The sequence below is a fragment of the Saccostrea cucullata genome, unplaced genomic scaffold (assembly GCF_032062105.1).
Source record: "Saccostrea cucullata isolate Sc308-1 unplaced genomic scaffold, CSIRO_AGI_Scuc_v1 ctg727, whole genome shotgun sequence".
Lineage (NCBI taxonomy): Eukaryota > Metazoa > Mollusca > Bivalvia > Ostreida > Ostreidae > Saccostrea > Saccostrea cuccullata.
Window position 1 is genome coordinate 88858 of NW_026918345.1, and position 13643 is coordinate 102500.

Consider the following 13643-nt stretch of genomic DNA (forward strand, 5'->3'; position numbering starts at 1 on the left):
AGAAGAAGATTTTTTTAAAATGGCATTAATTTTACTCTAATTTATCTCCCCTTGGAAAAGGGTGTGGCCCTTCATTTGAACAAACTTGAATCCCCTTTACCCAAGGATACTTTGTAGCAAGTTTGGTTGAAATTGGCCCAGTGGTTTTTGAGAAGAAGATGAAAATGTGAAAAGTTTACAACAACGACAACGACAAACAATGGACAAATTTTGATCAGAAAAGCTCATTTAAGCCTTCGGCTCAGGTGAGCTAAAAATATGATGAAAAACATTTTTATCTAAAGATATGTGATTATATATGAATATATCATTTTCAAATTATATATGAATATGGATGATGCTTTGATTGTGTAATCATTATAATGTTAATTATTTGGAAGTAGGTGCATTTAATGCATCAATGTTCAGTTATATTAAAGGGTTTTGATCTGAAAATGATATTACATGAATGTTTTAAATGTCACTGTGCACATGCTTATAATGTTTAAAATTTCAAAATTACGACAAACACCCAATTCCTGCTTGTATTTTAAACATTAAGTCACGTACATCGTCAAGATTATGAATTATAAAACCAAGAAATCAATAACAATGCATGACAATTGGACTCAGTGTATTAATGTAATACATGTTGCAAGAAAAAAACAGATACATATCAATTGAATCAGCTAGGTTTATAAAATCATTGTACTATACCTGGGCATTCACATTACTCATTTGTGGAAGGGCAAATATTTTGATGTTTAAATAAATCATAGTTAAATTACTTTTGTCTACACGAATATCATTTTGAAATTTCAATTTAATGGCAGCATAGAAATGAGGCTGCTCCAAAAAGAGCCCATTCACTTTTTTTACTTGTTTAAAGTATAATTCCAGATCTTAAACAAAACCATTGGTTAAAGTAAATCTGCAAGGTATAATGACAGAATTTGTATGAAAATAGCTAGAAGATTAACAAGAGGCCCTCGGGCCTTATAGGTCACCTGAGTATTGTGTAACAACTTTCAAACAATTGAATTTGGTTTGTGTTTTAAACCAGAGGCCATGAAATTCACAATTTACAATTTTGAAAGAGGCACCATTGCTTATCATAATTATGAACTTAGCATGCTTACTCTATTTACTTCATACCCAGAGGTAGATCAGAGTAACAAAGAGAAAATGCACTTACACTTTATACCCAGTTGTGCACCTCACCCTAAAGGAACCACTGACCCATGGGCCACATATTTCAAAATTTTGCAAATTTTATCATAAAATGGTTGATTAATACCAAAGAGCAGATTTCAAAGCATTAATTTATTTTCAGACTATGTAACCCCCCCCCCCCCCGCCCGACCCGGGGGGGTGCATAAAAAAAATAACCATATTGCTAGATGCACCTTTCTTCATCATAAATATATATACTTGGATCATTGGCATAAAACCCAGAAGCAAAGGAAAATATTTTCAAAGAATTGATGTATTTTTACTATATAATCAATAGAGCCCCACCCTAACACAAGAGCCCCTGACCTTGGGGCCAGAAAATTCACAAATCTGGAAGAGGCACTCTTGTTCATCATAACTATGTGCTTAGTTAGTTTATTTAATACCCAGGAGCAGAGAAGAAGATTTTCAAAGAAATATTGCATTTTCACTATATAATCTAAAGAGCCCCGCCCTTACACCAGAACCCCTGACCCTGGGGCCAGAAAATTCACAAATCTGGAAGAAGCACTCTTGCTCATCATAACTATGTGCTTAGTTAGTTTATTTAATACCCAGGAGCAGAGAAGAAGATTTTCAAAGAAATAATGCATTTTCACTATATAATCTATAGAGCCCCGCCCTAACACCAGAACCCCTGGCCCTGGGGCCATGAATTTCACAATTTTGGTAGAGGACTCAATGCTCATTACACTCATGCCAACAGTTTGCCTGCTTGATGTCCAGGAGTAAAGAAGATTTTTAAAGATTGCAATAATTTTAGTGGTTTTGGCCCCACCCCTCAGGCCCAAGGGGAGTGGGGACCATAAAATTCATAATTTTTGTTCCCCTTCACCCATAGATGCTGTATACCAAATTTGGTTGAAATTGGTTCAGTGGTTGCAGAGAAGAAGCTGAAAATGTTCAAATGTTAACACACGACATACGACGCATGACGACGGACGAAAACGGATAGCAATAGGTCACCTGAGTTACTCAGGTGACCTAAAAATTAATTTTCATCCAACTAATGGCTGTTTTAAAGAGGTCCATTGGTGATACACCATATCCAAGATCCAGGCAAGAAGTATTCAGCAGTATGCTTACATGTTAACTTGAGAGATGGCTGTGTTGGACTTGTGACATAGTTGGAATGGTGCAGTTTTTATACCAGTTAACAATCAGAAATCCCATTTGTACATTGCAGTTAGCTAAAGTCACTGAAGGAACATTATGAATGTGTTTTGTTACCTACCTGTAACTTTTCCTGAAAAAAGTTGAAAATGTAAACCAGACAGTCTTTCAGAGGATAAACAAAAGAAATCCATGAACACTGGTTCCCAGTGAAAAACTTAACGTAGTATATACATGTACTTCTTTAATGACACCTATCTAATCCAACATGCACTGGGATATAAAGTTTGTGAATGGTGTAAAATTTACAGGTTTGAAAAAATGTAAAACAGTAGAAAATGGGAATCAAAGTACAGGTACTAGTTGGACAGTGATTGGAGAAATTTGACATCTTTTATTAATACCTAACCTCCAACAAAAATTGTAATTTAATAGGCAAATTGAATGATTCCTGTTATCTAATGTTTAATGTTAAATTGGGGAAAAAAAACCTGTCACCCAATCACAGAATGAATTGTGCCATAATGTGTTACAGTTTCAAAAACTGTTGGACTGGAACTGTTAAAACTTCACTGTTAAAAACAGATATTTGCATTTAAAGATTCAGTGAAAGTCTCATTAAATTTAATTCAGTGGTAAAGGAGTTGTGGATAAGAGATAGATACTCTAAAAAAATTATTATTAAAAAATGGCAATGTACATTATGTGCCATGAGAAACAACAGAATCTTTGATTGAAAGTAATTAAAATAGGAGGTGCACAACATGGCGTTATGTAAAAAGGATTCTGTGAGAGTCTCATTAAAATTCATTTAGTGGTATAGAAGGAGTTGCAGATAAGAGATTGTTATGGATGTACAGGCATTCTGAGAGAAAGATGAACACCTCCATCACTATATATCACCTCTTTTCAAAGGAGGGATAAAATAATAACAATTTCTTGAAGTATTAGTCACTAAAGCTTACTAATAGTTACATACCTTATGTGAACCAGGCTGTAGAGAGAAACAAGAAGATTTTTTTTCATTAAAATCATTTTAGGAATACTAAGTTATTCAGGGTAAATATATAATGCTATATTTAAGAACATACCATAGATTTACAATCCCCTCTTGCTCTGGAACAGTTAGCAGTTTCTTGACACCAATAACAGGAAGTGACGTCATTTTCTAAACATTTCCCACAACTTCAAAAAGAAAACAATTCTTTTAGAAAAAATCTCATTCTTTAACATTTTAAATTAAAACAACAACAACAACATTTAATTAATCCAAATACAAAGGAGATAAAAATCCATGTACTGTGGGGTAATTTGCCAGGTAAATTCATGAGGGTCAATATTCTTGGATAAATAAGCAAATTTTTTTGGTTTGTACCTGAAGGAACATAATATATGGGGGTAAATGGTGTATCGTGTATATACAGAAGATTCAATGAACAAATATGCTGACAAAATAATTGTTCATGGGGGATGTAAAATCAGATATAACAACGACCCATGAAATCTATAAGGATCAATTCTTCCCACAAACATTGAAAACTGAACAAAAAAAACAAAAAAAAAAGAAAAAAAAAGAGATATCTGAGGAGGGTCTTAAAACTCATAAATTATACATGTATTTTTTGCAGGCCAAAAAAAGTTGGAATACAGTAACCGCATGTAAGTTGTACTTCATTTAAAAATGTAAATCTAAGGGTTCAAAGCAATGGAAATCATACCTTGAGAATGAAGCACATTTGTAAAACAAAACATGCCTTGCTGCAATTGGAACATTATTCAGGATAATTTTAAGTAACACCTCTCCTTCTGGAACTATTAATAGAAAAACATGAATGAGAAAACATCAAATTGCATAAAACACTCAAAGTTACAAAATAAATATGTAAAACAATAGGCACATGGACCACGATGCTCATTTGAGTATAACTAAGACCCTGCATGCTGTTCTTCAACCAAAGATATTTAAATTTTCACAATTTATCTCTATGCAAGACTTTGATCTCATATTTTTTGTCCTCCACCCAGTTGGTTAAATATACTCTAAATGAGGATGATTCTACACATATAAATATGACTAACCAATATGGCTTTAATCTTTAACGATTTGAACATACTGTAGACATACTTCTTTCCATGGGGTCATAATTCCGCGGAATCTCAATTTCTGTTTAATCCGCGGGTAGAAAATTACGTGGATTTTCTAGATTGTCACTATAAGCCTTACATTTATATTAAGAACGCTTGGTCAAATTTCTGTGGAAAATTTGTGACCGCTTACATTGCGTAAATTAATATCGCACGGAAAAAAGTACTTCTACAGTACCTTTAAAATGCATGGTTTCAAAAACTTGCTTTATTTTGTTCTTGAGAAGAAAGTTTTTAGAAGAATCCATCAAGTTGTAACTTCTTAATTATCTCCCCTTGAAAGAGCTTTGGGGATTTCAACTCTAATTATCTGTCTTATCAAATTGTAAAACATAGGTAGTCAAAAATTACTAAGCTCACCTTGACAAATGTCATCAATAAAAGTAATGCAAACCTCACATCATATTTTCTTAAAAGCTAGTGTGCATCCTGACAACAATATCCATGCAAGTTCTGTTTAAGAAGGTCTTATAGTTCATTTGGAATTAACCTGTTCAAAAAACTTTAACCTGTTCACTAATCAAGAAAATGTTTTTTATTTCCTACATCCAAAGCAAGTCTGGAATTGTCCATCCTTAGACCTTAGATGCCTCAACAATGCAAGTTAAATCATAACAGGCCATAAAATTATAGAGTTACTCTAAAAACATTGCCAGGGTCAATTATCTGGAAAATGTAGGTCAGATCCAGCATCCAAAGCATGTGTAGTAGTGTCCATCCCAAGATGCATCATCCATATAAGTTTGGTTCAGGTAGGGCTTATAGTTACTTGGAAATGTCCTTTAACCAGGAAGCCACGCCATGTCGAGGTGAGATAAAAAGGGGTCAGTGGCAACTACAAGGACCCCCCCCTTTTATTTCCTCGGGGTGATTCTACTAGTAATTGCCTGTGGGCAAATTTAAGATGGGGGCAAAAACGGAGTATGATCTAAATTTCAATTTGTCCAAACATTTTTTTAAATAAAAAAATCATCTTTATAAGTTTTGTTTATTAATGGCTAATTCTTCACCTTTTATAAAAATGTCCTGAAGCACTTATTTGAAAAGATAAAAATTCACTTTTCTCAACTGAGCCAAATATAGTTTAATTTAAAAAAAAAAAAAAAAAAAAAAAACGAAATTCAAGATCAAGAGATTTTCACTTAAAATATTTTAGCCATTTTAAATCCTCTTACCTGCATTGTTGCAAAAAAAAAAAAAAATAAATAAATAAAATACAAATCAGTATGAGAAAGAAATTATATGGACATATTGTTACTGTTTCCCTAAATACTAGCTTGTATCAGGGAAAATATTAGGAAAATAAAGTAAGTAGTCCATAACATTTGTTTTGGGCTTACTTTTATAGTCATAAATAACTTTCTTAATTATGTAAAACTGTTCAATCATTTAATTTGGTAGTAGAAGCCAGAATTTCTTTCCATAGAGAGACTGGGACTGTAGCTCCTAGTTGAAATAACTTACATGAAACAGATTCTCCATTATCACGTCTTGAGGGACTCAGATTAATCTCACACTTGATATCCTCAGTTCCAACATATCTTCTCAATAACTGTCCACCTAGCATGCAGCTCATGCCTGACAAAACTTCAATTTTGGGAACAAATTTGACTGAAAAGTTACTTTTCTGCAAGAAAAAAAAAATGTTAAACTTAATGAACACCTTTTACATGTACATTTAACAAAATTGACAAGACATCTAAGATGACTAACTCATCAAAACAAATGATTAACACACGACGGTTGTCCCAAAGAAGGCGTAGATGATGTTTATAACTGGGAAACATTCTACAAATACTTACCAAATATTGCAAGATTATCATTTATTAAATTTCCCTTAATTTATTATATACCTAATGTGTATCAACCAATTTTACTGTTGAATCAGCTAAACAATGTGCATTTTATCATCACCAATTTTCAATCCATATCACCACTCTCTGAGAGAGAGAGAGAGAGAGAGAAAGAGAAACATGACGTTATTTTTTTCATTAATAAGTCCCTTGTTATTATGCTTTGTTTTATGGATAAATGTTATGCAATTGATCTCTAAAGGTTTATTTTGCTATATTTTGCCACAGGTATATTTATATATTAAAAATATCATTCTGAATATGCCTCGTTGACAGGCGCGGATCATCAGATCAAACCCACTCTGGGGGTATCACAACTGTCATAAGCTCATTGAGGTGATCGAGTTAAAAATTGGCCTAACCTTGCAAGGTCTGAAACTGCATTGTTAACTCTATCTCTGTCTTTTTGGGACAACCCTCAAAAGAACAGTAGACTGTTTCTCTCAAAAAAAATTACCGAATTAGAATCCAGATCAATGGCCATTTTCAATAAGTTACCATTAAAACGAAGATCTAAACACTGCTTCTTCACCGATGGTAACCAAAAGCTGGCATTTGTACACTCAGTCTTCAGTGAACAACTGTAAGCAGAAAAAATGAATAAGCCAAATTATAGTGATCTTATTCATTATGAATTAAGTATATCATTTTCTTTTAGCTATTCAGATACTTTATTATCAATGTGAACTATCTTAAAATGCAAATATGGTGATCACCCTTGATCTACAGTAAATCTCAGTTAGAGCAAATTCCTTGGGATCTGTGAATTTAATTCGCTATATCCAAAATTCATTTTAGCTAATATATTATAACAAATTCCTTTTACTATCTACAGTGAATTCCCAATAAGACATTTTCCTTCAAGTTTTACAAGTGAATATTCTATGGTAGCAGTTATTACAAAATATTTACATCACACCTTTTTTGCATATTATAAATTGAATGGAAATCTATTGCATTCAAAACCACATTAACACAGAAGGGGGTCAAAAGATTTTATTTTGACATCATAATCGTACAACTGTAAGCAAGAAAAAATATTAAAAAAACCAAATTATAGTGAACTAATATTACAAGTTATCGTAATATAAAACTTGTATTACAATTTTTCGTAATGTAGTTAAATTATGAATATGCGTAATATTGCAGATGTAAGAGACTATATTACGAGTTTTCGTAATCCAAGACAAATTCAAGCATTGCAAGAAATTGAGTGGCAGCAAAGAATGACGTTTAATACGAGATGTCACGGGCGATAACTTGTACGATATATTTGAATTCTGTGTATTTCAATAAGAAAAAAGTTGAATTATGAACGAGGGTGTGATTTTTAGGGTAGACTTCGCAAGAAAAGTAGGGAGTACGGGTGATATAGACCAATCCGACATGCTTAAGCGAATATTGAAATTTACTGGAAAATTGGTCTTATCCTTGGAAAATTCCTATAAAAGAATAATAAAAGAAATTGTCCACTCATCCATCGCTGGCGGTACTTTCTTCTTGAATGTCCATGCTTTCTGATAGGCGTGACTGACCAAACTAACCGCATGCTATGAGTAGCCGTGAAATCTGATATATTACTGACGTTATACTTTGTTACCCACCAATTAATTTCTTGCAATGCTTGAATTTTTTGGATATAAATCGTAATATAGAAATGCAATATTACGCATATTCGTAATTTAACTACATTACGAAAAATTGTAATATAAGTTTTATATAACGATAACTTGTAATATTACACTTTCTCGTAATCTTACGTTTTTTTGTAATATTACGAATTTTCGTATTGGACTGGACTGTAGAACACTGAGGAAGTGTAATATCATAATCAACAAGATGTGTTTGTGAAACACTGATGCTCCACTCCCGTATGGCACTTTATGGCAAGGGTTGAGTTCTCTCAAATGCATGTGAAGCTCAAAAGGTCAAAAGTGTTGGTACCCAAGATGAAGTCTTGTTACAAGAAATACCCCTGTGAAATATGGAAGCCCTTATAGTTCTAAATGTTTAAAAGCTATGACCAAGGTTAAAGTTTTTTAAAAGTGGGACAAACTCTTAGAGTAGGTCAAGGTTAAAAATATTTATTTCAGCTGAAAGGTCTTGTCATAATGAATATGTATACACGTGAAGGATGAAAGGCCTAGCTCCAACTGTTCAAAAGTTATGACTAAGGTTAAAGACTATTGTGGTACATGTGTATTGTTTTGTAAAAGAAGGTCAAATTCCAAAGTTAAGAGGTCAAATTTGGTGGTATCGAAAGAAAGGTCTTGTCACAAGGAATACACCTGTGAAATATGAAAGTAATAGCCCCACCCACTCAATAGTTATGGGCTAGGTTAATGTTGACAACAGACAGACAAACAGACAGAGGGGACAAAAACAATATACTCCCAGGATCTTTTGATCCGAGGGCATAAAAAAAATGAAAAATCACACTCACATTCACTAGAAGCTGTTACAGCTTGAATGAATGAATTAATTACCCTTGCTTATTACACTTTTATATACCCTGTTTGCCTCAGTAGATGCTCAGGAGCAGACTAGAGGATTTTAAATGAAATACTGCATTTTCACTGTAGACTCAACACAGCTTCAGCCTGAATATTATAGTCTCTAATCCAAGAATCAATAAATTCACAATTTAGGTAGAAGCACTCTTGCTCATCATAACCATGCACTAACTTTTAAAGTATGTCTGCAAACTACCAAGGGGTGGAGAAAACTTCAAAGAAATACATGTAATGCATCTTCATTACATATATTCAAAACTGACTATAGCCTTAATCAACAACAAAAACCCAATCTAATTAAAATTAGATCTTTGATTTGCTCCAGTTTGATCGCAATGCTTTGTGTAGCTATCAAACGAGTGGATCAAAGATCTAATTTATTTAGATTGACAAAAACTCTGACCTAGGGATTATGAATTTCAAGCTTTTTAACAAAGTATACATGCTCATCATTATCATGCATTTAGTTTATCTGCTAAAAACCCTGCAGGTACAGAGGAGAAGATTTTTAAACAAATATTAAATGCAAAACAACAAAATAATTTATCACAAGCTAACCTATTAGTATTAATACACCATCCACAATGGGCATCCTTTGCTCCCATACACGCTGTGCAATTCTGTGAGTACTGTGAACAATTTCTCTGCTGGTGCAATTTAACAATCTGTAAAAATTAAAGTACACATCCAACAATTAAGAATTTTAAAAATTTCTTTTCAATTTTGTAACTACCTCTCTCAATTGCCTTATCCTAATCCTTGGGCAATAATTTCATAAATTTTATTCTACATTTCAAGCTTGCTAGCACATATAGGACAATTTGTTGATTTGCACTTCTTAATATTCTTCAGTAAATTTTAAGCTTTATTCCTGTTCCATTGGCTGTTGTTAAGGAAGATTTTTACACCAAAGTCTCATCTGATAAAAACATTAATCAGAAAATCTTCCTTCTTGCAGAATTTTAGGTAAGTAAACAGAAGCTATATGTTGTATCTTGTAATCATTTTTCATTATCGGATTTTAAATTTGGACATGTTGGAGGCAACCCCCACCCCCTTTCCTTTCTTTGTGCTAAGGAAAATCCCTTTAAACAGATCAAGTGACTACATGTACATGACCATTCTGACTCTGAGTAAAACTACCAGTTCCTCTTTATTGTTGAAAAAATGTTTTCAATTTTTAATCTATCTCTTAGCTTTGCCATACACTCTTTGACATTATACTTAGAGCCTAGGCCACAATATTACAGACAGTCAAAAGAATAGGGACAAGGGGGAGAATAGGAGCAATAGTAAAAATCACTGCTTTGTAATGGAATGTAGAATCCAATTTTCATGTGAAAATATATCACAACAAGAGGCCCACGGGCCTTATAGGTCACCTGAGTATTGTGTAACAACTTTCAAACAATTAAATTTGGTTCGTGTTTAAACCGGAGGCCATGAAATTCACAATTTACAATTTTGAAAGAGGCACCATTGCATATCATAATTATTAACTTAGCATGCTTACTCTATTTACTTAATACCCAGAGGTAGATCAGAGTAACAAAGAGAAAATGCACTTCCACTTTATAACCAGTTGTGCACCTCACCCCAAAGGAACCACTGACCCAGGGCCATATATTTCAAAATTTTGCACATTTTATCATAAAATGGTTGATTAATACCAAAGAGCAGATTTCAAAGCATTAATTTATTTTCAGGCTATGTAACCCCCCCCCCCCTTTGACCCTGGGGGCATTAATAACCACTTTTCTAGATGCACCTTTCTTCATCATAAATATATATATATACTTGGATCATTGGCTTAAAACCCAAAAGCAAAGAAAAATATTTACAAAGAATAAATGTATTTTTACTATATAATCAATAGAGCCCCGACTTAACACCAGAACCCCTGACCCTGGGGCCATAAAATTCACAATTTTGGAAGAGGCACTTTTGCTCATCATAACTATGTGCTTAGTTAGTTAATCTAATACCCAGGAGCAGAGAAGAAGATTTTCTAAGAAATAATGCATTTTCACTATATAATCTATAGAGCCCCGCCCTAACACCAGAACCCCTGACCCTGGGGCCATAAAATTCACAATTTTGGAAGAGGCACTCTTGCTCATCATAACTATGTGCTTATTTAGTGTATTTAATACCCAGGAGCAGAGAGGAAAATTTTCAAAGAAATAATGCATTTTCACTATATAATCTATAGAGCCCCGCCCTAACACCAGAACCCCTGACCCTGGGGCCATAAAATTCACAATTTTGGAAGAGGCACTCTTGCTCATCATAGCTATATGCTTAGTTAGTTTATCTAATACCCAGGAGCAGAGAAGAAGATTTTCAAAGAAATAATGCATTTTTACTATATAATCTATAGAGCCCCGCCCTAACACCAGAACCCCTGACCCTGGGGCCATAAAATTCACAATTTTGGAAGAAGCACTCTTGCTCATCATAACTATGTGCTTAGTTAGTGTATTTAATACCCAGGAGCAGAGAAGAAGATTTTCTAAGAAATAATGCATTTTCACTATATAATCTATAGAGCCCCGCCCTAACACCAGAACCCCTGACCCTGGGGCCATAAAATTCACAAATCTGGAAGAGGCACTCTTGCTCATCATAACTATGTGCTTAATTTGTTTATTAAATACCCAGGAGCAGAAAAGAAGATTTTCAAAGAAATAATGCATTTTCACTATATAATCTATAGAGCCTCGCCCTAACACCAGAACCCCTGACCCTGGGGCCATGAAATTCACAAATCTGGAAGAGGCACTCTTGCTCATCATAACTATGTGCTTAGTTAGTGTATTTAATACCCAGGAGCAGAGAAGAAGATTTTCTAAGAAATAATGCATTTTCACCATATAATCTATAGAGCCCCGCCCTAGCACTAGAACCCCTGACCCTGGGGCCATGAATTTCACAATTTTGGTAGAGGACTCAATGCTCATTACATTCATGCCAATAGTTTGCCTGCTTGATGTCCAGGAGTAAAGAAGAAGATTTTTAAAGATTTCATTAATTTTAGTGGTTTTGGCCCCACCCCTCAGGCCCCAGGGGGGCGGGGACCATGAAATTCACAATTTTTGTTCCCCTCCACCCATAGATGCTGTATACCAAATTTGGTTGTAATTGGTTCAGTGGTTGCAGAGAAGAAGCTGAAAATGTTCAAATGTTAACACACGACGCACGACGGACGACGACGGACGAAAACGGATAGCAATAGGTCACCTGAGTTACTCAGGTGACCTAAAAATCCTACCCCCCTCATGGAATAGACTCCATATTCAACTACAATGTACTGAGTATATAGTTACAAACCTTATTCTGTGACATAGCATATATCTCACTGTTTACATCTTTGACAGCTTTTATTTCTGAATTGTCCAGTTTCAATTCCTCCAACTCTATGCTTGAATTCTTTGAAGTATCTAAGAACACCTGTAAAAACAAAAATTTTATATCTTCAGTATAGGAAATGTCAGATATATTTCTCTTAAACAGAGAGGGGCTACTTCTGTAAACTTTATAATGTAGATTTTTGGCAAACTTAATGATTACAAGAGACATTATCATTTAAGCATTTACAAGACTTTTTGCAAAAAGGAATACAAAGAAAAATCCAAAGTAAACAAGAGGCCCAGGGGCCACATTGCTCACCTAAGCAAATCGGCAAGGAAAAAGCACAAATCAGATCAGAACTGAAACAGATTAATGAAGGGGGGGGGGGGGGGCTTGAATTTAATACTGCTTGAAAATGCCTTCATATTAATACAGCATATGACATTGCTGTTCTTGAAAAAAGATTTTTTAAAAACATTTTCTTCCTCTATATAACTTCAAAAAAATTTAAATTTGATTCCCCATTGTTTCCCTCCCTACCCCAAAGGGCCATGATTTGGATGAATCTAAATCAGGATTTGAACAAACTTAATTCTACACTACCTGAAAATGCTTCCATATAAATACTGGTATCACTAATCATGGCTTTGCTATGCTTGAGAAGAAGATTTTTAAAAAATATATTTTAAGGTAAAACTTAAATCCCCCATTGTGACCCCACCCTATCCCTGGGGGTTATAATTTGAACAAACTAGAATCTACACTACCTGAGAATGATTCCATATAAATATCACTAATCATGGCTTTGAAGTACTTGAGAAGACAATTTTTAAAGATTTCCCTATCTAGTCCTATGTAAAACTTTGATCAGCCATTTTGGTTCCATCCTACCCTGGTGGTCATGATTTGAAGAAACTTGAATCTACACTACCTGGGGATGATTTCACGAGTTTCATCTTTCCTGGCCCAGTGGTTAAAATTCTAGAGAAGAAGATTTTTAATGATTTTTCCTTTACATTGCTATGTAAATCTTTGATCAGTCATTGTGGTCCTACCCTACCCCCAGGGGTCATGATTTGAACAAACTTGAATCTACCCTAGCTGAGGATGCTTCCACATGAGTTTCATCTTTCCTGGCCCAGTGGTTCTTGAGAAAATTTTTAAAGATTTTCCCTATATATTCCTATGTAAAAATTTGATTGGCCATGTGGCCACAACCTACCCCTGGATGTCATGATTTGAACAAACTTGAATCTACACTACCTGAGGATGCTTCCACATGAGTTTTATCTTTCCTGGCCCAGTGATCCTTGAGAAAAAGATTTTTAAAGATTTTTCCTATATAGTCCTATGTAAAATTTTGATCAGCCATTGTGGCCCAACCCTACACCCGGGGGTCATGATTTGTACAAAATGAAATCTACACTATCTGAGGATGCTTTCATAAAAATATGAT

General features: G+C 34.2%; 1 protein-coding gene across 2 annotated transcripts in view; it reads right to left on the reverse strand.

The window, feature by feature from the left end:
• The window catches only part of LOC134263637 (plexin-A2-like), a 62113-nt gene that overhangs the window by 27974 nt on the left and 20496 nt on the right, over nt 1-13643 (reverse strand). For both annotated transcript variants that reach the window (XM_062746012.1, XM_062746021.1), the window contains exons 4-10: nt 12167-12286; nt 9395-9501; nt 6781-6904; nt 5935-6097; nt 4044-4137; nt 3417-3510; nt 3305-3319 (exon numbers count right to left, since the gene is read on the reverse strand). In XM_062746012.1, coding sequence (XP_062601996.1) covers nt 3305-3319; nt 3417-3510; nt 4044-4137; nt 5935-6097; nt 6781-6904; nt 9395-9501; nt 12167-12286 — 717 coding nt within the window. The remainder of the gene's footprint in view (nt 1-3304; nt 3320-3416; nt 3511-4043; nt 4138-5934; nt 6098-6780; nt 6905-9394; nt 9502-12166; nt 12287-13643) is intronic.